The following is a 25,637-nucleotide window of genomic DNA, read 5'->3' as shown; positions in this document are numbered from 1 at the left end:
TTTAGTTATGTTCCTCTTCATGCTGGGAAGAAATTGTGCGTGCTGCGTATTTGCTCTTCGGGTCATTGAGAAACATGATTGTAAGAAGTTTATTCTGCGTTTGTAATTTTAGCAAAAGCATATTGTGAAAGTAAACAGGAAACTGAATTATGGAATGTTTGATATTAAATGTGGTGCGAACAGTAGTAAATCATGTGCGAGAATAAGCAGAGTGCTTGGCAACAAGTGGGTCATCCCTGAAGGCAAGGATATGTGACGGTCCCTTATTTGTTAAACGTATTTAGGAGAAATACCTGAGGGAATTATCCAGGAAGGCTTGGCAGTTAATATTTAAAAATTCTGCTTATTGCATTAGAAGTAAGTTAAATTGGTGATTCTTTATGGATACTGCAGTATAATTCTGCAAATTTAGGGAACAGTAGCCACACATTTAGGATGAGAGATTGTGATAGTTGCGTAATATGGATTCATTCTCTGTGTGAGATGCTCCACAGCTAAAGTGCTGTGTTGCTCTGCAGGTTTGGGCGATCTAAGGGAGAGCAGCCTCATCTTGATCATGGTGGCCAGCATGCGGCAAGCCACAGAAGGGCACCCACCCACCGGCAGGTTCTCTGGAAAGAAGGTAACGGCCTTGGTTCTCCCTCTCCTTTCACAAGGACCCCAATCCCTGCCATCTCCTCCTCCTCTTCTTTCTGCTTTGTCAGGTGTTTTCTGCTCGGGAGCGCAAAGGGCAGTCTGAAGAGCGTCTGAGGCTCACGCACCACTTTGTCCCTCTACTGCCCCAGCTGTTAGCTAAGGTGAATGCCTCCGTCTCTTACTACTAAATGGGAGGAGAAACCAAAGAAGAAGCATCCTGTTCTTGTTGGGATTTGGCCCTGCCTGTCGGTTCTATGTGGTTGTTCCAAAATTGCTTTTCATCCTCCTCCTCCCCCCGAAAACATTTTGCTTATCATCTTGAGGGGTTTCTTCTGTTCTGACCGAATGTTGGGGCATGGAAGGATTTGTATTCTTTGCAGTCATCTGGTCTCTAGCACTCTCTGAAAGTCATTGAGGCCACTTGGGGGGGGGTGTTTATCTGTCCCCCTCAGAGTCCTGGGTGGTCGATGCACTTGGCTTTCCTTGCCAAGAGCAGCACGTTCTATTAGTGCCCTCATTCTTCCCTTCTCTGCTCTGCTCCATCCTGGCAGTTCTCTGCTGACGCTGAGAAAGTAGGACCCCTGCTGGAGGCTTTGCGTTATTTTGACCTAACTCATTACAGCTCAGGCCGCCTGGAGAAGGTAGGAGGCCCTTTTCGTTACTCTGCCTCTCTCCCCCTGTACCTTGTTTTTCCTCCTAAGCGGGCTCTTCCTCCTGCTTCCCCCAATATTCCAAATCCATTCCTTCCCCCCAAAAAAAACTTGCCCTTGGACACTGCTGGGGTGACTCTCTCTGTCTCCTCCTCCTCCTCCCAGTACTTAGACTTGCTGCTGAGCCAGCTAAAGGAAGTGGTGGAAAAGCACACCAGCAGTGAAGTGCTGGAGCTGGCTTCCCAGACTCTCCAGCTGCTCTGCAGCACAGAATTTGCTTTCTACAACCGTGTGGATTTTGCTCGAAGCTGCATTATGGACTATCTGGCGGATAAATTCCAACACGAGGCTACTGAACTCCTCCAGGTAGAAGAACTTCACCCTGTGACAGGTGTTTAGGCATGGATGAATTTTCAGAGTGGGAGCAGTTTGATGATAGGATTCTGATCTGGTGTACATGAAGAGCTACCTTGAAATGTGGACCTGGGAGGGTGGGTGCCTATCTCAGACAGAAGGATTATGGTGCCTTCCAGAAGCTTTAAGCTCCCATTTATTAGTTGCAATTGACATGATCAAAGTAAAGGAGCAATTGGTTGTGGCCTTACTAAACTCCCAAATATTTAATTGGTCCCACTGATTTAGTCACTAGGCGGACTTGTACACTGGGACCTATCCAACAAAATGTAATTCATTGTCAAGAAAAACTCAGGTTTTACGCTTGACAACAGAAACTATAAGAGGGACCTTGGAGACCTAGTGAGCAACCTCTTAAGCATGAGCCAGCAAGTGTGCTGCAGCTGCCCAAAAGGCCAATGTGTGGTGCCTTAACAGAGGGACAGGTTCAAGACGCGAAGTGTTAGTGCCACTATATACTGCTTCAGTAGGATCACACCTGGAATACTGTGTCCAGTTGTGGTCACCACAATATACAAAAGATGCGGTGCCTCTACAAAGACTACAGAGAAGAGGAACTGGTTAGGGGACTGGGGGCTAAAACATACGATGAAAGGTTGTAAGAACTGGATACATCTAGCCTAACAAACAGAAGGACTAGAGGTGACCTGGCTGACAAGGACTATGCGGAGCACCAGGGGTGCATGGAATGTTCTGTAGCAGGACCGGACGGTCGTGATGAAGCTGTGCCAGGGATGTTTGGGAAAGCCGAGAGAGAGTGGCCAGAGAAACGGCTGGTTTCTTCCGTTGCCTTTGCTACGTCCAGGTTGTTTAGAACAGGGGTCCCCAACCACCGGGCCGCGGACCGGTACCGGGCCGTGGAGCACTCTTTACCGGGCCGCAAAGAAAAAAATTTTTTAAAAAATGGCGGCTTTCTTCGCCTTCGGTGAATGCTGCTGGGATCGGGGATCAAGGACACAAATGAAAGAAGGGGAGGGAGGAAGCAACCGAAGCCTGTCCTGCTCTCTGGCTCAGCTCTCTCAGTCGCTTTCTCGCTCCTCCACCAGCCCAGGAAGAAACTGCTTCAAAGAAGCCGGGGGGGTGGCTTTTCCTGTCGCCGCAGCTTCCCCGAAGCGCCCGTTTCACCCACCCCCATCGCCGCTCGCTCGCGGTTCAATCCACAGTGCTCCGTTCTGCCTGCCTGCCTGTCTGGTTGTTTGGGAGCAGCTTCGGCTGAGAATAATAACTATTCGCCTCTTTTTATCAGCCGAAGCTGCTCCGAAACGAAGAAGGCAGGCAGGCAGGCAGGTAGAACGGAGCACTGTGGATTGAACCGCGAGCGGGCGGGCGGGCGGGGTGGGGGTGAAACGGGCGCTTCGGGAAGCTGTGGCGACAGGAAAAGCCACCCCACCCCCACCCCCGGCTTCTTTGAAGCAGTTTCTTCCTGGGCTGCTGTAGGAGCGATAGAGTGACTGAGAGAGGAACGAGGCAGACACCTGAGGGAGGGAGGGAGGGAGACACCTGAGGGATGGGGCTGAGGGAGGCAGGACCAAGGCGCTCCCTGAACTTGGTGGTTTGCTGGCAGACGTTTTATTACCCGACTAGGTAACAACATCAGATGTTACCTAGTCAGGTAATGAAACGTCTGCAAGCAAACTACCAAAGTCGGATTCTCTCTCCCCCGGTCCTTGAAAAATGTTTCTGCTTGAAACCGGTCCCTGGTACAAAAAAGGTTGGGGACCACTGGTTTAGAACACTGGCCCTTAGGCAGCAAGGTGTTCATGGGTGAGAAATAAAAAATCAGATGCACAGAGAGAAGATAGAGGGATCCTTGGCTCCACCCTAGTACTTGTGAGAAGAATCTGGGTGTTGTGGTAGATCTCAGGCTGAGCTCAGGCTGACCCAGCAATGGGCCACAGCTGCCAAAAGAGCCAACAAACAATTTTGGGCTGTGGAACTGGAAAGAGTACAAAGAGTAGTGACAAGGATAGTAAAAGGCTTGGAATCCTACCGAGAGCAATTGAACTTGGTATGTTTAGCCTAAAGAAGGGACAGCCGAGCAGAGACGTAACAGCAGTCCTCCAGTCCATGAAGGGAAGTCATAGGGTGGACACTGTGAATTTATTCCTTGTAATGCCTGAGGGCAAGATGAGAACCAGCAGGTAGCAGCCTCCCAAAGGAGATCCAGACTTGAAATAAGGAGGATTTACCCGCCTGAGAGTCTGTCAAGCAGTAGGACAGGCTGCCTTCTGAAGTGGTGGGTGCTCAGTCAGTAGAGGCTTTCAGGGAAAGATTGAGCAGTTTTTGTCAGCGATAGTGTGAGGGTTCCTACTCTAAGCATCGGGCTGGGCCTCCCCGTCCCTTCCACATCTATGATTCTCTGTCTCTGGATAGTCCTCTCGGGTGGAGGAGAAGCACCTTGCATCGTGTCTGTGTCTTTTCTCTGCAGTCCTCGTTTTTTGAGAAGGAGGAGGTGTACAGCATGGCTGCCACTTTGAGACGCATTGCCGCCTTTCACAGGTGAGTGGAAATTATTCAGTCTGGCCGTTTCCTTGCTGTCTTGTCCCAAGATCTCTGCCTTTAAATGCCTTCCTCCTCCGCACCAGTCCTCAATAGAGGTATGGTGTCCCTGGGGAACGTCCAGGTACTGTCCCTTGCTCCTTGTGTCCTTTTCATCTGCAGTGCCCACGACCTGACTCCCTGGAGGTTCTTTGAGCCCTGTGTCCGTCTCCTGCGCCACCTGCTGAATACAGGCGAGGCCTGCGAGCAGGTACTGGGCCAACTGACCTGGGCCAGGAACAGTTGGGGACCTCTCCTCTTGGGCCACATTCTTGCTCAGCTGCTCTTCCACCCTCCGAGGGGGCGTTTTTCTTGCACCCACAGGGGTCCCATGCCTGCCTGCTGCCTCCCTCTTCTCCTTGCAGGTGGTGATTCCTGCCATGACTTGTGCCCACTTCTCGCTGCTCTGGGAACTGTCCCGCTGCTCATCCGGGGACATCCCTGACCAGGTGAGCGGGTTTTGGGGATCTTTTGCCATGGCCCTTCCTGCCAGGCCTTCACGATTGCCTTTTCCTCTCTAGCAGCAGCTGCTCAGCCTCAGGGACAAAGTGGCTGCCTTTTGCTCCCTCTGCCAGAGCTGCCTCATGGACATGGAGCCCTGTGTCCAGGAGCAGGTGAGGGGCGTCTGAGCCGTGGAGGGAATGAGGAGAGCCGCCCACTTGGGCAGGAGCAGGGGCTTGCTGGGCCGGTCTTTGGCATTTCCCATCTACCTCTACAGGGCAATGGGTCAAGTGAATACAAGGTGGGAGAAGGGGGGGGGGCTTGTGAGCGGCAGTGTACCTCATCCTAGGCCTTAAACAGTAACTTTAAGAGGGCTCTGTGTGTGTGTGTGAGGTTTCCAAGTGATGAAACCAAGTATGTGTGTGTAAAAAGGAGGAAGTGAGATAATTAGTGCAGGTGATCCTAAAGTGAGGACCTCTCGTGCAGAGACAGTTCCAAATTACAGCATCATAGAAGGGGGGGGCAGAGAGAACTTATGACCGATCCTCAGGAGTTGCGGCCATTGCACAATCCCACAGTCATCCTATCTGACCTGACCTGCCTGTTTCCCACAAGCAAAGTCAACAGGGAAGCCAGAAGGAGATCTCAGCTCGCTCCTACAGCCCTGCCGGGTTTTCTCCTGAGGGGCCCCAGCAGCGTGGCTGTTGGTATCCTGTAGCGCCCGCCCACAGTGCCCTTCTGTGCTTTGCAATGCCTGCTGCGTAGCCCCTCTTTGGGGCACTGGTCCTCCATGGTGCCTGCGTGCCTGGACCACGGTTTCAGCGCTTCTTTCCGCTGAGGTCCTCTTGTAACCTCATTGAAGATGGCAAGGGGAATTGCTGGGATTGTTGTCGCTAAGCGATGTGATCACATGATGTCACACTTTACGATCGCCTTGCTTAGTGATGGAAATTCCAGCCCCAATCGCCACCCTAACTCAACTACCTGGAAGACTTGCAAGAATGAACTGTGGGAGAGATTGTTTGCAGAAGACTAATGTAAAAGGACATTTATTAGCAGTAGTTAAATGAAATTAATTACTTTTTGAAATGAGCAGATGCTTTTTGAGTGTATTTCTACAAAACTGAATGCTTAAAAATATTGAGGATGCTTCTAAAGGTAACTGCCCTGTTCAGTACTTTTTGCTATGAAAATCAGCAGTGATGGTGCTAAAATATCCGTTATCGTTTATTGAAATAATTTGTGTAGCTGTCAGTCTCACAACAGGGACTGTGGACAGGGACTAAACCAGAGCCACAGCATCCACCTATGACCCATATCGCCCAAAGTTAAAACAGATAAGCAAACCCCAATTGAAAAAAAACCACCAGTCGCAAAACTCACTTAACTGTCTGGCCGAAACTTTAGTATGTACTACTTGCTATTGAGTGATTAGCTGATTATGTGCCATTAAGTTGTTGCTGACTTTAAGAATTCTGGCATGAGGTTTATTTATTTTTATTTACTTATTGCATTTATACTACAACCATTAACATGGCTGGCCCGTAAGCATAGCCTCTAATCTCCCTCCCTTTGCCTCCAAATTGGGCATATTTAAATACTTATTTCATTTCCAAGCTCAGCAGCACCCCTTTCTCCCTAGTCTGGAAGAACCTCCCTGTGGGAAAAGGAGAAGCAGTTTCTTCCCCTCCGATTTCTGCTTAACCTCCATCTCCTCCCCGTTGTTTGGTGGGTTGGGCATGCCATGAGTCCCGTCAGCCAGGAAATATATCAGCTGGCAAGGGCTCCGGAGACCTGCCTCCTCAGCCATAGCCCCTGTGGGACCAGAGGTTAGGATGTGTCCAGCCCTGTTGCCCTTTTTGCCACAAAGACCTGGTTATGTGCCTGAGTCTATGAAGGACCCTGGCCCTGTTTCTTGGTTATATTGATACCTATAATTATATTTTTTTCACAAGGGTGTGTGTATGTGATGTTCGTAGTTGTGTGCAGAATTGCTTGCTTGAGAAGGGAGGAGAATAAAAATTGAATAAATAAAAGTATTTCTTTGCGGGTTGCCTTCATGCCTCTTTGGCAGATTCACCAAGAGGTAGGGCTTCGGTCACAGTCCCCTCACCCTAATTCCCCCCGAGGTAGCTGTTGTCAACAGGTAAGACATTATGGCACTGATTCAAATAAAGATGCCCTTCCAACAATTTGGATTCGTAGAATCCTAGAACTGAAGGGACTTTGGGAGTCTTGTAGTCCAGCCCCTTGCCCAAGGCAGGAGTCCTTAGACCATCACAGTCAAATGGCTGTCCAACGTCTTCTCGAAAACCTCCAGCGATGGAGCCACTGCAGGAGGCATTAACGCCAGGAAGAGTTCATCGAGTTCAGACTGTTTCCTCATGTGTAAAGAACTCAAACATATGTGGGAGGCTTTCCTTGATTAAATTCTCTGCCTCACTTTAAAAAGTACATTATTTCAGTTAAATAAGAAGCTGACTTTTTTGCAAAGCACCGTTTTCTCAGATCAACTTTGTTTCCAAGGTGGCCTCTTGGAAAATCAAAAGGGCAGCTCTTTATTTGAAGATCCTGAAAATATAAGGATGATGCCCAACTCTATTTCCACACTTGGTGGCCCAAGTGATGCTGTGGTTGTCCTCTTGCGATGCCTGGAGGCTATGGGGGCCTGGATAGGGGACGCAGGCTTTGGCTGAAACCTGGCAAGACCGAATGGGTGCGCAGGACTTCAGGATTTGGGGTTTTGTTATCTTTGATTCTGGGTGGGTGTGGGGAGGGGGGGTGGCCCTGCTCAGAAAAGATACGGTCCCCAACTTGTGGCTTCTCCTGGACTCCTGCTCAACCAACAGGTGTTTGCAGTCGTTGCTAGGAGAGCCTTTGCACTATTATGCCCCAGTTGTGGCCTTTCCTAGAGCAGAATTCCCAGCGTTCAGTCATTCAGTCCCTGGTCATCTCCCGACTGGACTATTGTAATGAGCTCTATGTGGGGCTTCCCTTGAAGAGCATTCAGAAGCTGCAGCTGGTGCAGAGTGCAGCAGTGTAGGCAGCTTTGGGGGGGGCTAGAATGGCCCCAGTAAAACCACTGCTCCGTGAGCTGCATTAGTTGCCAGTCTGCTTCCAGGTGCAATTCAAGGCGTTGGTGATCCCCATTTAATTCCTTCATGGCATGGGTCCAGGTTACTTAGGAGACTGTCTCACCCCACTGGGATTGGCCCACCCCACTCTGTGGAGCTTCTCTGTCATCCAGCTTATGGTTGTCCCAAAGGTGCTTTTTTCAGAAGGCAACTGGACTTTCTTGTTTTTCTTTGAAGACATTTTGCTTCTCCTCCAAGAAACTTCTTCAGTTCTGACTGGATGGTGTGGAAGGATTTATGCTCCTTGCAGACAGCTGGTCATTTGCATCCTTTTAGAGAGTCGTTGAGGCCACTTGGAGGTTTATCTGTGTCGTTGGGGTCACCTAAGTAGTATCCCTCCCCCTCTGTTGAGAGAGAGAGGGAGAGGACTGTTCAATTTGGACACAGAGGGCCTCTTTGGCCCCTCTTTCAAACCAGCGGTCCTCTCTGTCCAAAACGTGGATTTTGTTGTCTTCAAAAGAATGGCCTTGTCGTCTAAATGCAGGTGGATTGCTGAGTCTAGTCCTGACGGGTTTGTTTCCACAGAGGAGGCCTGCTGTGGGTCCCTTCAGCCCGATTATCCTGGCTGGCAGGGTCCCGGAGGAGGAGGGCCTTTTCTGCTGTGGCTCCTGCCCTCTGAAACATCCACCCCCCACGATGTGAAGTTGGCCCCAAACTTCCTATCCTTTCACAAGGGCCTAAAAACCTGGATCTGCCAGTTGGCCCGGGGCCCCAATGGGGGGAACCATGGGGGGGGGGGCTGATCGAGTACTGATCCCTCCTTCCCCCCATTTCGGTCCCCACCATCACCACATGTCCTTGATTTTAATCTTTAGTTTTAATTTATTCAGGTTTGAATGTAGATGTATTTTTATGTCTGTAAGCAGCCCAGAGTTACCTTAAGGTAATACAGGCGGCCAATACATTTTATTTATTTAATTAATAAATAAATAAATAACCTGGAACAAAGATTTTAAGGAGCATCTTCCTCAACTTGCTTTTTGGAAAATGGGTATTTAGAAGAGATAGCTGCCTGGTTTCCATTTTATGATTCTCCAAAATGTGTACATTATGATGAAAATGCCTTAACTTCATAGCACAAGGGCAGATTCAACTATAGTTTCAACTGGGAAACAGTCTCCCTCCTAGACCAAGCCAAGTCCAAAAATGCCAGAGAATTCCTGGCACTCTGACAGATTGGCCCTCAAGAGACACATAGACAATATCTACATACCATTCAACAGAGACGATCAACAAACCAAAAAGGGAACAAAGAGACCAAAAATGCCTCACTAGCGATCAACACCCAGATGAGCAGAGATTAAACACCAAGGTTAACATTAGACCAGAATCAAGAAGCAAACAATACTCCAAGCAAGTGAACAGTAAAGGTCCCAACCCAGGAACCACCAAGGCCACTCCCACCCACACTGACGGAGCAAGCCACCAGGATATAAATTGAGAGCAAAACCTACTAGCACTGATGATGATACATAGTTCAGTAATGAGACATCTGCAAGAAAACCACCAAGCTCAGAGAGCGCCCAGGACCCTGCCCGCACTTTGTTATGTCCATCTTGGGGTGTGTGTGTGTGGAGTTGCCGTTTTCAGTGTGTGATTCTCTTTTGTCCCCCTTCTTTGCAGGCCTTTGTGCTGTTGAGTGATTTGCTCCTGTTCTTCGGTCCACACCTGGCTGACAGAGGGCAGGAGGAATTGGTGTATCAGCCGGAGTCTGCTCTGCAGTCGCAGATGGCTGGCTTTCTAATAGACCACGTTTTCAACCACAGCCAAGCCCAGGATGATGGTATACTTAATCCTTGAAGTTGGAATTGGAGAGGTTTGGAGTAGGAGCACAATTTTTAAGCAACTGCACTAATAACCCCCTCCCTTCTTTTCAATTGGCTGCTGAACTCAAGATAGTGAAAACGGGGAGCTTCAGGTTGAGCAGCTGCACCAGCGGCGTAATTTGCTGTCTGGATTCTGCAAACTGGTTGTCTACGGAGTGCTGGAACTGAGCGCTGCTTCAGATGTCTTCAAGTATTACTCCAAGGTATGCGAGGATGGCTGGGAAGGAGTAGCCGGGAATTTGCCCTGGACATATTCGACGCCCATCGTCGTTCCAGTTTAGCTGTTCCCTGCCTTGCCTCAAGAGTCGCCGTGGCCATTTCTAGAGCTTCTCAGACAACACCCAAAGAGGAGGAGGAGAAAGGGCTTGTTTTCCATGGCTGCACAGAATTTGAGTTCCCAGGAAAGGATGGATGGAATTTCAGGGGCTGACTGAAACGTTGGCACTATCCTGGAGCTTAAGGGAAGCACCAGAAGATTGAAGAAGAACTGCTGGTGTTCCTAACTGTAAAGGAAAAACATGGACTTGGGCAGGTGGCGATCAGCACCTCGGGAGTCCCTAGGCAGAAAAAAGCAAGCGGGGGGGTGTCTGCAGGCACTTAGAAAGGAAGACGGCGATTACCAGAGGCAGGCATACGATGTGCGGTATCCTGAACCCTAGTAACTTCCTTCACTGTAGGCTATTTTCTGCTGACCCAGAAAACATGATGCAAGTATAAAAGTCAAACCTTTAAATAAGAAAATTTACTTTTAAAGTTAAATTTTAACTTCAAAGTCCATATCAGATGTATCGTCCTCACATTTACGACTGTCACAGCATCACCAGAATGATGTGACCAAAATGTGGGTGCTTGGCAGCTGGCATGTATTTACGGCTGTTGCGGGGCCCCTGGGCCACTCAGCCATGTGCGACCTTCCCAGCCGACATGCAAAGTCGGGGGGAGCTGGGTTTGTGGAGTGGTTGCAGGATCCTAACTGAACCAGTTGCCGGGACAGAGCCGGAAAGAACCATGGAGGTCTTGCAGGCCAGCCCTGCCCTGCTCAGGCAGGAAACCCTGCACCACCACGTCACTGTGTGCATAACAACTCTGGCAAAAAAGCCGTCACAAAATCGGGCATGACTCCCTTAACGACTGCGTTGCTTAGCAACAGCAACTCTGATCCCACTTGGGGGTCTGAAGCCGAGAACCACCCCCGCCAGACCAGGAAGGTTAGCGTCTGGCAGTCTTGTGTGGAAAGCACAGCTGTTGTCTAGAGGAAGCACAGAGTACAAACCGCCCCTTCGACTACACGGGGAAATCATTTTGTTTTTAGTATAAAACTTATTATGTACTGTACATAAATACATTCCTTTCCCTACTCTGGTTTTGCTGTTTTATGAAACTAATTTTAAAAAGCTATAAACAAAGGAGAATCCAGTGCTCCATTTTTCCTGCCAGTTCTACGATGACTATGGGGACATTATCAAGGAAACTCTGAATCAGACCCGCCAAATTGACCGAATTGAGTGGGCTTGCACGCTGCTACTCAGCCTGCAGCAGGTAAGCGGGGGGGGGGGGAGCATCGTGACGGTGGCGGCTGCCGGAGAATGGGACGCCTGCCCAGCCGGTCTCTCTCTTTGCTCCCAGTTGATGACCCAGCTCTTCTTGGAAGAGGGACCAGGGGCCACAGACTCGGCCGCCTTCCTGGAGATCCGGGACTTGGCACGGCAGTTCTCCCTGATGTTTGGGCTGCACCAGCTACAGAACCGCTCAGCCCTGGTGGCTCTGCACAAGTGAGGACGCTCCGGAGGCGTCCAGGGAAAGCAGGGCTTGGGTCCAGTGGGAAGACCGGTTCAGGGATGGGGGGGAGAGAAGGGGAGGTAGCTGGGCCATCCTCACGGCGTCTTCATTCCAGGGATGGCATAAGGTTTGCCTTTGAGGAGCCAGCATCCCCCAGCCCTGGCCTGGGTCTCATCAACCTGCCCTTCCTGGAGCTGCTGAGTGAATTCTCCCCGAGGCTGTTGGCCCCAGATAAGGCTCTGCTGTGAGTACTATGTGGCTGGGGAGCCTCCAGAAAAGCCTCCCTGCCCACTGAAACCACCTTTTTTCCTCCCACCCACAGCCTCGCCTACTTGAAGACGATGGGGCAGGCTCATTTCTCAGGGAGTGGAGATGAGCCCTTCTGGCCCTCCCTCCTGCTCTATCAGCACTCCCTGAGCCCTCAGCAGGAGGCGGCCCTCCAACCGCACGTGACAGCCTCCAAGAGGAGACATTTGAACGGTGGGTCTGGGGCCCTGAGCTGGTGGGGAGCGGGAGATGCTCTGTTCTGTATTCTGTACAGTGGTGGATTTGTCTTCTGTACAGAAGCAGATAGATAAACTCAACAAGACGTCCATAACAAAGTACATTTATTGGTTCATCAGGTACCCTCATAACTCACATTTGTGACGAAGTTCTTTAATGACCAATCCTTTGTATATCTGTCTTGTAGGTAAAAAGATGGTTTATCTCCTATTCTTTTTCTCCCATCTTGTAACGATAGAAGTAGAACAGTTACCACGAGTCCATGAGTTCAGCCAAGAGTGAGGAAAACTCCCCCAACCCATCGAGGGTCAATTTAGTGACCAGTTAGGATTACAGATGTGGTCACGTGACATGGACACCTTAAGGATACCTTAACTACATTTACCATGATGCATTCCCTTAAGGGAACAGCTCACAATTGCTACCTAACTATCCAATTCCCATACACTGGCTGGACAGCACACTCCCCGCCTGGAATTGTAAATTCCACTATTAAAAGAAGGAAAACAATTACCTATAAACTAAGATAAGCAGTAGACAGTAATACTAACTGAATAGCAGATAACTATATAACTAAGATAGTTAGCTAGATAACTAAGAAAAACAGTAGCCATTAATAAAGCATCAAACAAAGCAAAGCATGCAAAGCTTGAGGTTCAATCTTCAAGTTCGGCCCTTCTCCGCAGTAGCACAAGGTCGGTGACCTTGGTAAAGGTCTGATGGTCACAGGAGGAATCCAGTGACCTCATCATCAGGACCTTGACTTTGCGTCCATCAGAGCTGGGCATGGTTTGAGACACAAGTCCCATAGGCCACGTGTTATGATGCACATCCTTGTCTTTCAGCAAGACAAGGCTTCCCTCCTCGAGTTTGGTTCTTTGGTCTTCCATTTACGGCAGTCTTGTAGGATACACAGGTACTCTTGCTTCCAACGGTTCCAAAAGGTGTTGGCAAGCTGTTGAACTGGTCTCCATTGTTGTTTGTACAAGTCCTTAGAATCAAAGTTCCCTAACGGCACAGGCCAATCACCCGTCTTTGAGTTAGCAAGGCAGCTGGAGTGAGAATGGTCGGATTCTCAGGATCTGAAGAGACTGGAACTAAAGGTCGACCATTTATGGTGGCCGCGAATTCTGCCATAATGGTAGATAGAGTCTCATGTGTCAGTTTAGGTGCTTTCGCCAGCATCGAATCAAGGATCCGACTAGCTATTCCAATCATGCATTCCCACGCTCCTCCCATGTGAGATGCGTGGGGAGGATTAAATATCCATGTGCATAAATTGGCTTTAAGGTAGCTATTGAGTGGCGAGTCAGGGCGAATGCCATCTTCAATTTGTAGTTCTTTACAAGCGCCTACAAAGTTTGTTCCGCAGTCAGATCTGAATACCTTGACTGGGCCTCTGTAGGCTTGAAACCTTCTCAGGACGTTGATGAAGCAAGAGGCATCCATAGATTCAATGACTTCTGTTAAGCTTGGATTCCCCAACGGGTGTTAAGGAAAACAAACTAAACAGAATGTGCAGCGAAGTCAGATAGGAAGACAGGTAAATGTGTGAGATAAGCCTTCTCGTTAACACGCAGTAAAAATACAGATATGCTTGTGCTATCAAAATTATAATTTATTCCATTTAAGAATTATAGCATAGTCATGTAAACAGTCCAGTAGTCATATATCAATTTCAGTCAAGTCTTGTCGAGGATACTCTAATTGCAAAGTCCGTGTCGAATAGCCAGTGTCAGTACACATATAATAAATCTGTCCAAAACTTATTTTCTCTCCGTTGAGAAATATCTTCAAAGTAATCCAACACTTCTTCTCCTCCCCGATCCAGCAAGAATGCAGTCTTCAATAAGCCAGCCAGTAAGAGCCAGAGAGTGCCTTGCTGCTTATATAGTACTTTTACAGCTGCACCCTTAATTACATTCCTTTAGCTTAAAGTCACATACACTTTATCTGACAAACCATGATTCATCATTTTATTATCTTTACCCAAAACAGTTAGGGTAAAACAATGTTATCCCTAACATTCTCCCTTTTGGGTAATAATAATAAATATTACAATAATATATCCATTTACACTTTCAAATCATAATTGTCACAACTCTCTTTAAATTTTACAACACCTTGAGCTTTTGTAAACTGGTCTGCAATATTTTCTTCCGTCATGCAGTACTCTAGTTTAATTAGACCATTTTTAACAGATTCTCTAACATTTAAGTATCTTAAATCAGTATGCTTTGATCTAGTCTTTACAGCAATATTAGTAGCTAATTGTATAGCTGCCTGGTTGTCCTCGTACACAATAATAGAATCTTTAACAGTTATACCCATGTCTAATAATAACTGTTTGTACAGAATTAAGTCAGTGCATAGTAATGACAGACATGAAAATTCTGCTTCCATAGTTGACAAGCTAATATGCTGTTGTCCGATTGACCTCCACCCTATTAAAGTTTTACCAAATAATATAACCATCCCAGATGTTGATTTTCTAGTGTTTATGTCAGTTGCAAAACTTGCATCTGCATAGGCACTAAGATTCAAATCACCTTTTGGCTCTAGATACAATGCATGGTGCATTGTTCCTTTAAGATATCTTAAAAATTCTCTTTAATGCTTGCCAATGACATTGATGTGGATCATTATTAAATCGTGCCAGCTGATTAATACTATAAGCTATATCTGGCCTAGACCAATTGCTTATATATGATAAGCTACCAATCAAAGATTGATATATGGTCTTATCAAATTTGGGACTTTGAGCATCAATTTTTCAAATTTCCTGACTCATTGGAGTCTTTGCAGGCTTACAAAGTTCCATTTTATACAATTTAATTAATTGGCAAATTTTATCCTCTTGAGATATCTTAAATCCTTTTGTGGTTTTATTAATTGTCAATCCTAGATACTTTTTAATTTCACCTAAATGCTTTAATTTTATCCTTTTGGCTAATAATGAAATAATCTCAGTAGCTTCATTATTGGTCTTAGTAATCAAAGCAATATCATCTGTAAATAATAACAATAATGACACCGTTCCATTATTTTCTCTTTTAAACAAACATGGATCTGCTAAACCAGATTTAAACCCTATATTGTTCAATTCTTTCACAATATATTGGTTCCATTCATAGCCAGATTGTTTCAATCCATATAAACTCTTCTTGAGTTTCCAACAATCATTGCTATTTACTTTATTATCTTTTATACCAACTGGTTTTTTCAAATATATTGTATGCTGCAATGGTGCATGCAGATATGCAGTTTCTACGTCTAAATGGTTAACAATATAATTATTCTTAGCTGCCCATACTAAAGCTGCTCTTAAAGTTGTAGCCTTAAGATTTGGTGCAAATACCTCATCATAATCAAATACATTTTGGTTAAATCCTTGTGCTACTAATCTAGCTTTATAAATTACTTTCCCATTATTTCCAGTCTTTACTTTAAATATCCATTTTCATCCAATGGATTTTTCTCCTGGAGGTAATTTGGTTTCTTCATAAACCTTCATTTCCTTTAATGAATTTAACTCTTTTTCCATTGCCTTTTGCCAATTCTCCTGATCCTTAGCAGGATACATCTTAAGTTCATCTATGCTAGTAGGAACTTTATTTACTTGGCAAACAATACTTGCCTGATATCTATCAGGTGGTTTAGTTATACGCGTTGTACGTCTAGGTATAACAGGACTTACAGGTGGGCTTTCCTTTATTTCCTGTTCTTGACTATCTATCTCTTCTTGATCACTTATTTCCTCTTGATCTGGTTCTATTTGCTCTTCATGGACTTCTTCTTTAATTGGACTTTTCTTATAACTAGTATTTTCTTTCTGCCTCTTATAGGGTTCTATAATAACATCATTATCTGAATCTTGCTCTAATCTATTCCATCCTATATGTTCTAGGAATTGTGCACTAGCACTGCAGTATACTCTAGATGTACCTGGTTCCCAGAATCTATAAGATCTATGGTTTGCTTGATATCCAACAAAAATTAATCTTTTAGCTCTATGTTGTCCTTTGTGCCTGAGTTGTGTAGGGATATGCACCCATGCTGGTGCAACAAATGTGTGAATATAACTCAAATCAGGTTTCCTACCATGCCACAGAGTGAATGGTAATTCACCTTTTGTTGAATTAACAACATTGTTTAATATATGGTTCCCACACATTATAGCTTCTCCCCACAAATTGTCAGGTAATCCAGAATCAGATAACATTGTCCTTCCCATTGATTGCAGTGTTTGGCCTCGTCTCTCTATAAATGCATTATGTTGAGGCCTATATGGTGCAGACTTTTTATGTTGAATACCTGCCATTCTAAGTCTACTCTGGAATTTATTATTTGTAAATTCCGCACCATTATCTGTTATAAGAGTTACTAATTTCTTTTTAGTTTTCCTCTCTGCAAATTTTAACCAATTAAAGAAATTTGTATACGTTTCAGTTTTTCTCTTCATTAGAAAACAGAAACCATACCTAGAATAGTGGTCCATTATGCTTAATATGTATCTAGCACCACCTACACTTGGCTTTTTAGGACCTATTATATCGGCAAATACTACCTCTAAAGGCTCTTTGGTAGTAAATCCATCAACTCTATTTGCCGGTATAACTTTGCTTTTGTTTTGATTACAAGCAGAACATTGCAAATACTTATTACAAGGTTTCAAATTTATTCCTTTAGATAGTTGAACAGTTCTCTTAATCATTTTAAAATTTAAATGACCTAACCTTCGGTGTAACAAGTGAATACATTCATTATGAGTTTTCTTATTATCATAAATTGTGTTAGCCACCTCTAAACCATTATCATTTAACACATATAAGTCACCTCTTAAAGATGCAGTAATTTTCTTACCTTCTTTTTCAATTAAACAAGTATCTCCCTTAAAGGTAATTATGTATCCTAATCTAACCAACATTCTAACTGAAAGCAAATTAAATTTAAGTTGAGGTACATATAACATTTTTATGTTCTCATTTATACTAGAACAATGAGCTATACCTTGACCTTTTGCCTTCATTTTCCATCCGTTTGCTAATGAGATATGTTGTGAACTCATGGACATTTTTACAAATATTTTGTTATCATTTGTAATACAGTGGGACGCACCACTGTCAACCACCCATAAATTATTTTTTACAACTCCATTACTATACATTGCTAATTCATAATTCTTATTTCTTCTTTGATGGCTTACAGCATTCTGGCTTGCATTCTGGCGCTTTGGCTTCTTACAAAATCTTGCAAAATGTCCTCTCCCCCCACAATTAAAACACTTTTTAATTGTGTATGCAGTAGGAGATTCATTATTTTCCTTTTGAGGTTGCTCCCTCCTTAACTGATCTCTTTCAAGCCTTCTTCTGGCCTCTTCAATCAATCTGCCAGTGATATCAGTTAAAGTTAGGCTTTCTTTAGGCAATATTTCAAGGGAAGTTACGTAGTCATCAAAACTTTCGTCTAATGAAGATAGAATTATGTAGACCTGGTGTAGCTCAGAGAAAATTAACTCCTTCTCATGAAGTTCTTGAAAAATGCTTTTCATAGTGTTCAAATGACTCAGCATATCACCATTCTTTTGGAGATACGTGTGGAAAAGCTTCCGTGTTAGATTTATGTGAGCACCAACGTTATCTCGAACATAAATCCTCCTCAGTTTTTGCCAACACCCAACTGCAGTTTGCTCTCCGTGTATATGAACAAGCTGCTGATCAGTTAAAGTTAGACCTATGATACAAAGTGCTTGTTCATTTTTCTCTTTAAATTCTTTTATCTTTTGACTATCTTCCTCATCTTCAGGATCCCATTCTTCTACGTTTGGTGGGTTTTCAATTATGTTCCACAGACCTTCTCTTCGTAGAAGTAGACTACATTTCATAGACCATGAAACATAGTTTGTTCCATCCAGCTTGGATATAAGGGACAAACTTTGTAGACTGACTTGTGCCATGTTTCACTATATGGATATAAAACTATAATTGATAAAACACAGCTGTCTGTTTACTGTAACGTGTAACAACACAAAATCTCACTTTTTACATAAACCTGTTTTTATCCTAGTTAAACTGACTTTGCAGTCTCTCTGGGCCCATAACCAGTGTTAAGCCTGGATTCCCCAACGGGTGTTAAGGAAAACAAACTAAACAGAACGTGCAGCGAAGTCAGATAGGAAGACAGGTAAATGTGTGAGATAAGTTTTCTAGTTAACACGCAGTAAAAATACAGATACGCTTGTGCTATCAAAAATTATAATTTATTCCATTTAAGAATTATAGCATAGTCATTATAAACAGTCCATTAGTCAAATACCAAATTCAGTCAAGTCTTGTCGAGGATACTCTAATTGCAAAGTCCGTGTCGAATAGCCAGTGTCAGTACACATATAATAAATCTGTCCAAAACTTATCTTCTCTCCGTTGAGAAATATCTTCAAAGTAATCCAACACTTCTTCTCCTCCCTGATCCAGCAAGAACGCAGTCTTCAATAAGCCAGCCAGTAAGAGCCAGAGAGTGCCTTGCTGCTTATATAGTACTTTTACAGCTGCACCCTTAATTACATTCCTTTAGCTTAAAGTCACATACACTTTATCTGACAAACCATGATTCATCATTTTATTATCTTTACCCAAAACAGTTAGGGTAAAACAATGTTATCCCTAACAACTTCAATATGGACCGCTCAAATACTGAGGCATGTGAAGAGTACTGCCCATCGTTTGCTGTTAGCTTGACTGCCCCTGGTCCATCAGGCATACACAGACCAAGGGCCAAATACATCGAGGCCTACATTGGTGAACGGTGGTTCGGAGCTCAGGCACTCGGGTGGTAGGTCAGCCTTCATCTGTTGTTGAGTCTGGCCTCGTTGCTTGCAACAATGGAAGCAAGACTGCAGAACAGTTGTAATACATCGTTTGGTGCCTACGATCCAGAGTCCACTCGCTCTGAGGGCACCTTCTGTGAAATGGCGACCTTCATGATGGATTAGTTCGTGGTGGTGGTGTACTAACAGCCTAGTTCAGGGGTGGGCAACCACGGCCCGGGGCCACATCCGGCCCGTTGGTCTGTCCAATGCGGCCCGCCCCTGCAAAAAAAATCGCTGCCATTGGTCTGTCCAATCCAGCCCGCCCTGAAAAAAAGTCGCTGGGCGTGGCGTATTGCCCTGTGCCGCGTGGGCCCCCAAAGCTGCAAAACAGTGCGGAGCGATCTAGGGGTAGGAAAGAAAAGAAATTTGCAAAGGCCTCGGCTGGGAGTTCAAATCACCTTCAAGTGCGACCTCTCCGAAGGTGAGTCCCCGCCGATCCCCTTTTTTTCCGGGGCTTCCAGGCTTAAACTTTGCAAAGGCAAAGCTTGCAGGCTGGAGCGTCTTCCCGCCAAGGAGCGGGAAGGGTTCCACCCGGTGGGCGGGCGGGCTGCTTGGAGCCACCTAAAGCTAGGCCGCTGCTGGTGGAGCCTTGCCCTGCCTTGGTGCCCCGTTTCCCGGCTCGGGCGGTCCTGCTCGGCGGCACTTTAAAAGCCTGCTCCCAGCACCCGAGCAACTTCCCAGCAACTTTCGGCTTCCTTTAACTCCGCGGGCGCCGCGCCTGGCCCCGAGCCGCGCGGCGTAGGGGGAAGCCCGGCAGGCGGGCGGGCTGCTTGGAGGAGGCGACCGCGGTGCTCCGGCAGCAGCAACAGGCAGTTTCGCCCGGCTCCGCTCAGGTGTCCGGCTGGGGCTGTCAGGAGTTGCTACCGCCGGCGCAGCTCCGCGCAGCTCCAGTCCCGTTGCCTTGGGAAGGAAAAGGCAAAACCAGGAGCCGCTGAGCCTGAGCCTCCGGTGCCGCTGCTCCCATTGCAAAGCACTGCCGCGGCTCTTCCTTTTTGCCTTTCCCTTCCCGAGGCACGCGGGACTGGAGCCGCGCTGGTGGTAGCAACTCCTGACTCAGGGGGCCTCCGAGGGGAGGGGAAGGAGGAGAAGGGGGAAGGGTGGGGGGCGATTCCCAAAAATCTTGTGCTGACCTGGCCCGTCTGTCAAATTTTAAAAGTCAATGCGGCCCCGAGCCAAAAGTTTGCCCACCCCTGGCCTAGTTACATGATGGTTAGCCAAAAGGATGATGGGGTGCTTACTGGGTGAGTCCATTTCTGCTTTGTGTAGGCGACCTCCTACTCACAGTACCTCCTGTTCATCGAGGTAAGGGTTCAGTCTCAGAAGTGGACTGGATTGTGGTATGGGCTTCCCTGCACCCAGGCATCTGTATTCCGATGGATATGTGTCTTGTTGCACATTTCTCAATATTCGTCTCTCAGCATGAGTGCAGTGGTCTGGGAAGTATGACTTGAAGCCTTTCCGATGACCGAGGAGCTGGACGGCTATGCGGATGAGCAGGGTTATTCCCGGTACGAGAGGTTTCCATCAGGAGAAGCGTTCAAAGCAAGTGGGTTTTAAGGGGCCTATCTTCTCGCGTTGGAAGGTCGTTGCTAGGCAGACAACCGGAGGGACGATTGGTCCTACCTTCTTGGTTAAGGGTCGAATGTTGCCATCATTATCTGGATCTAGGAGTTAATACAAATTGGATTTTTCTGGCTTCAAAGCGTCTGTACGCCACAAGAACTCGGGGGCCCTGAGCCAGGTAGAAGTTGATAACTGGGATGCAGGAATAGACCTTGTCGCATGATCTGCAGGGTTCTGATCCGTTGGAACATATTGCTGAGTTTTGACAGCCATGCACACACATACACGTGACACACTCCCTTCTAACCCTGCTGGAGCACGTCATTGCACTAGAATCGGCAAAGCATCTCTGATTAGATTCTAACAGTGAATAAAATCTAATCAGAGATGCTTTGCCGATTCTTATTGATCTGTTTTATTTGTATCTCATTATTTTATGTCACTGAATTGCTTTGACATGTGTGTCCCTTCTTGTGCACAGCCCAGAAGCTTTTGTGATTCTTTGCAGCAAAAATTACTGACCTCTGGCTTTGCTCTACTTTTCAAACATGCCGACACTGCCGCGTTCTAGGTGCCGGCCCCACAGGTCCACCCCATTGAGCCCACTGCATTGGAGGGACCTGCCCAAGCAAGTCAAGTCAATTGGGTGAGCCTGAGAGAGGGAAAGAGAGAGAGGGAGGGAGAGGGAGAGAGAGAGAGAGAGAGAGAGAAGAAAAGAAAGAGAAAGGGGAAAGAAAGAAAAGGGGATAAAGAAAGGGGGGGATGGAAGGAAGGGACAGAAAGAAAAAGAAATAAAGGAGGAGGGAGGGAGGAGAAAGATAATGAGTTATCTATTCTAGTCCAATCACCTGCTCCAGCAGGGTTAGAAGGGAGGGTGTGTGTGTGTGTGCGTATGTTCTCCTTGTAATTTACCAGTACATTTTGGTTTTGCCTTCAGAATTGGCACTGTAATACATTGGGGAAAAGTAATTTTTAGGGTTTTTAGAGATCTGATCCAATGTATCCTGTTTAAAGCCTCAACAAAATGTGAGAGTTTCCTGATAGTCTTGACCATGTTTTGTCCACAAAACCTTTAATAGAAGCCAAAGATGTTTCAGTGTGGAAAAGGGCCTCATTCTAAACTAGGCCTCATTTCAATCAGATGCATCAGGTTTCTCTCTCTCTCTCTCTCTCTCTCTCCCTCCTCCCCCTCCCTCCCTCCCAGACTGGCTTTACTCTATTTTCCCAAAGTGCCTGCGGGGCCGACGCTTCAAACATGGATGGATGGATGGATGGATAGATAGATAGACAGATACAGGTAGGTAGGTAGGTAGGTAGATAGGAGGGCTATCCACAAAATAGATTACGTTTTCGTCTGTAGCAAAAAGGGATTTTCAATTTCAGCACACATTTCAAACGTTTGCTGTGAAATAACGGGAAACGATACGAACCTCCCACTAGCACAACTAGATGCAGACTGAGAAATGGCGGACGCACAGACCAAAGATAGCCACGCTAGCTCCGCCCCTTCTTGCTACAGATGAAAACGTAATCTATTTTGTGGATAGCCTCGTATATTGGTAGGTAGGCAGGCAGACAGGAGGACAGACAGACAGAGACCTTTTGGATGGATAGGTAGGTAGACAGAAAGGCAGGCAGGCAGGTAGGCAGGCAGACAGACAGACATAGACCTTTTGGATGGATGGATAGGTAGGTAGACAGAAAGGCAGGCAGGCAGACAGACTGCGACAGTGGCAGCACTTTGGGAAAGTAGAGCAAAGCCAGAGTGACTTTCCCAATGTGCTGCCGCCACTGCATTCAGCGCCATTGAGCCCCTTGCCCCGCTCTGGTGCAAAAGTAAATGGGATGAGCCTGTGGTGCTGGTGCCTTGAACAACCCCCTGGAATGTGACCATTGCTCTGGAGATGGCTCTGGCCGGAGGAATTTTTATAACCCTGGCCTCTTTATTGCTTTGCCCACCTTCCAGATGAGCAGAGGAATGATTTCTCAGTCTCTCACTGCATTTGTAGAAGGTTTAAAGACAGAGGTTCAATTTTCCTTTGAAAGCTGGGAAATATCTGACTCCTTGTTATGCAAATGGAGTCTTTGAGATAACAGGAAGACAAATTGAGCAGAGACGAGGGTGGGTGGGTGCATGACTGGTTTTCAACTCTGCGTTCAGAAAGTTCTCTGTTTCTAGCATGTGGGGAATTCCAACCCCTCCCACCATCCAACCAGCACATAGAGTTCCAATGCTCACAGAGAGAGAGACGATGAGAAAAGCAGGCTTAGATTAACATTGCATATTCACTCCTGGCTTCAATATTACTTTGCTTTATCACAAATTCAAATTAACTGTCTTTATACTGATGGCTTCGGGACTTCAAATTAAATCTTTTTACTGTTCTGTATTCTGTACAGTGGTGGATTTGTCTTCTGTACAGAAGCAGATAGATAAACTCAACAAGACATCCGTAACAAAGTACATTTATTGGTTCATCAGGTACCCTCATAACTCACATTTGTGACAAAGTTCTTTATGACCAATCCTTTGTATATCTGTCTTGAAGGTAAAAAGATGGTTTATCTCCTATCCTTTTTTCTCCCATCTTGTAACGATAGAAGTAGAACAGTTACCACGAGTCCGTGGGCTCAGCCAAGAGTGAGGAAAACTCCCCCAACCCATCGAGGGTCAATTTAGTGACCAGTTAGGATTACAGATGTGGTCACATGACATGGACTACATTTCCCAGGATACCTTGACTACATTTACCATGATGCATTCTATCCAATTCCCATACGCTGGCTGGGCAGCAAATGCTCTGTAGGGAAGAGAATCCATTGCACCCCTGGAGAGCTGAGGGCGGAAACCAGTAAGTCTCTCGTCCTGCTTTGCCAGGATCCTCCGAGCACAGCAGCAGCAGCAGCAGCCTCGCCTCCGGAAGCCGCCTGCAGACCCCCCTGCTGACGTCTACCACCCTGAGGGCCAAGCGCCAGCTGATGGGGCCTCCCCTGGGAGAGGAGAGCTCAGGCAGTGAAGCTGAGTTTGCCCAGAGGTGAGGTGCCAGCGGCTGAGAGGGACTCCTGGGGCTCAAGCTGCCCCGGTGACCTCACCCAGGCAGTGAGGTTGCTCTCTCCTGGGGCTCAAACAGAGGGCCCTTGGCAGCATTTTTGACCTCTGTGTGGGGCCGGGGGGGGGGGCTTCCCTCCCCAAGGGCGCGAGAGTAGACCTCCGTCCTGTGAGGACAGAGGTGGAGGCTTTGCTATGTGCTGCTGCAGGCTGATTTTGCCCTTCCTGCCCACATCAGCCCCGCTAAGCAGCTTAGTACCTGGCTAGTGGTCCGATTCCTGTCACAGCATGTGGGGTTGTGGAGGGAGCTCCTCCTGGACTCACAATTCCTGCTTGAACAGCAGCCTTTGTTGTTGCCGCCCCCCTCCCAAGCCTCTTCCCTTGGAGCTCTGACTCATTGGACACCCCCCACCTCCCAGAGCAGAGGAAGGTGGGCTCCCAGTCCCTCCCCCTCCCAGCCCCAGGCCCTGCAGTCCTCCAGGCCACCTTCCTTCCTTCGGGGAAGATGCTAAGCGGGGCGGCCATGTACAGTGCATGCAGAAAGTATTCAGGACCCTGGTGACTCTCATGGATGACCTCTAGCAGGCCTGGGGGATCCATCCTGGCGTTTTTTCATGCCCGACCATGGCTGTCTTGCTGGAGCAGGTGTGGGGGATTGGGAGGCACTGCTTTGCTCCCTTCTGTGTGGCCAGTCCCAGCCAGTGCTGAGGGGGGACGGGGGACACTGGCCTAGCTAGCCCCCCCTCCCCCTTTAACTTGTGCACGGAGCTTGTAGACTGACTACTAGGAAACTGCCAGCATGGGTGCAGCCCTGAGCAGATGAGCAGCTTGTACCAAAAGAAGAGAGCATTTTATAGAGAAGTTTGTAGGTGAGCCCACTGAGAGCGCATCCCCCCCCCCCCCAAAAAAAAATAACACCCTCAGTAACTACTTTTGGAAAGCAAGGAACCGCTGGTTGATTTTTAGAGCTTCTGCCTTCTGGCTTGCTGAAACTCCAGAGAACGTTTAAAACGCTGAAAATGCTGGGAGGTGCTTGGCCCAGTTTTCTGGGTGGGCTCTTGATGAAAGGGGGTGGCGGGTTTTGGCTGCTCCTTCCAGCTCCTTGGATAAAGAGGGCATGTGCACAGTTGCACTTCCATTCAGGCTTAGGAAGTGACACTCTGATCTCTCTGAGGTTCTAGTGGTGGCTTTTCTCCCAGCAGCCCCCCCAATAAAACAAGGCTAATTTTGCCCTCAGAGGTACTGCCTGTGCACAGTCCTAGCCCTCGCCCACCCCACCCCACCCCAAAAGAAACAAAAGAGGAAGGTTCCCGGCCACAGAAAATAAGGGCACGGAGCTGGAGAGCAGCACGCTTCTGTGGGAAAGAGCCCAGCTGCCGAGGCTGCGGCACCCAAAGCCCGGTGTGCTTTTTGTGCTGCCAAGCCAATCGGTGGGGTTGGGGCAACTGCAGAACAGCCACCGAGAGGGGAAAAATTTGGCCTGGGGGGGGGCTGGTCCTCTCCGGCCATTGGAGGCCTGGTCCTCAAGCCTGCCTTGGATTTTTGTCTTCACAGGCTGCAGCTGATCGTAGAGCCAGAGAACAGCCAGGAGTGGGAGTTTGTTCTTCCGTGAGAAAAGGTTACAATAGGAGCTCCCTGTGAAGGTACATAAGCAGCATGCAGAGCAGCTGTGGGGAAAGGATTTTAAAACTGGCAGAAAAACAGCAATCCTTTCAATGCATCACGATTAACCTGTGGAACTCATCGTCTGCAGGATATCGTGATGGCCACCCGTGTGGCTGACTACAGAACAGATACGAAATGTGCATAAATCTGAGAAGTGGGCGATGGGATCCTTTTCCAGGGGTAACTTGGCTAGGTCAAGGCAGCGTTTCTTGTCCGTCTGTCATAAAAGGCCGGCCCGGATGGTGGAGAGGAGGCTGCTTTCCAGCACTGGTGGCCAAGGGGGAGTTTGGGTGCTGCCCAGAGCATCCTTGAGGCCTCCTCAGAGCCTCGGAATTTAGTGGCATGGAAAGGCTCTTATTGGTCTTCCTCTCCCCCCTGCAGGTTTCCTGAAGCTCTTCTTTCCCAGAGGTCTCCCTCCCGCCCAGCCCTGGGAGAGCGTGGGGTGCGCTGCACATTCCCAGAGGAGAAGGTTTGGGGCCGGTTTCGCTCCTGCTGTGCGGAATTTGCTTCCTTCCTTGGTTTGCACTCTGTTTAGTGGGGGGCACGCAGGATGCTCCCTGGTTTTTGTGG

The 25,637-nt window shown here is 47.3% G+C and overlaps 1 protein-coding gene across 1 annotated transcript in view; it reads left to right on the top strand.

Moving 5' to 3' along the window:
* The window catches only part of STAG3 (STAG3 cohesin complex component), a 62,709-nt gene extending 37,107 nt beyond the window's left edge, over positions 1-25,602 (top strand). The window contains exons 14-29 of the mRNA XM_087962322.1: positions 519-622; positions 705-797; positions 1,188-1,277; positions 1,452-1,652; positions 4,129-4,199; positions 4,362-4,449; positions 4,604-4,687; positions 4,760-4,852; positions 9,437-9,596; positions 9,709-9,842; positions 11,077-11,178; positions 11,266-11,411; positions 11,534-11,662; positions 11,741-11,898; positions 23,232-23,388; positions 25,449-25,602. Of these exons, the coding sequence (XP_087818448.1) occupies positions 519-622; positions 705-797; positions 1,188-1,277; positions 1,452-1,652; positions 4,129-4,199; positions 4,362-4,449; positions 4,604-4,687; positions 4,760-4,852; positions 9,437-9,596; positions 9,709-9,842; positions 11,077-11,178; positions 11,266-11,411; positions 11,534-11,662; positions 11,741-11,898; positions 23,232-23,388; positions 25,449-25,602 (1,964 nt within the window). The remainder of the gene's footprint in view (positions 1-518; positions 623-704; positions 798-1,187; positions 1,278-1,451; positions 1,653-4,128; positions 4,200-4,361; positions 4,450-4,603; positions 4,688-4,759; positions 4,853-9,436; positions 9,597-9,708; positions 9,843-11,076; positions 11,179-11,265; positions 11,412-11,533; positions 11,663-11,740; positions 11,899-23,231; positions 23,389-25,448) is intronic.
* The last annotated feature ends 35 nt before the right edge of the window (positions 25,603-25,637 follow it).

This window comes from Notechis scutatus, chromosome 3 (genome assembly GCF_049901735.1).
Source record: "Notechis scutatus isolate UNSWTSFEM ecotype Mainland chromosome 3, rNotScu1.2, whole genome shotgun sequence".
NCBI classification, from domain to species: Eukaryota; Metazoa; Chordata; class Lepidosauria; order Squamata; family Elapidae; genus Notechis; species Notechis scutatus.
Note: the sequence above shows the minus strand (reverse complement) of the source record. Positions and strands in the feature narration are given on the sequence as shown.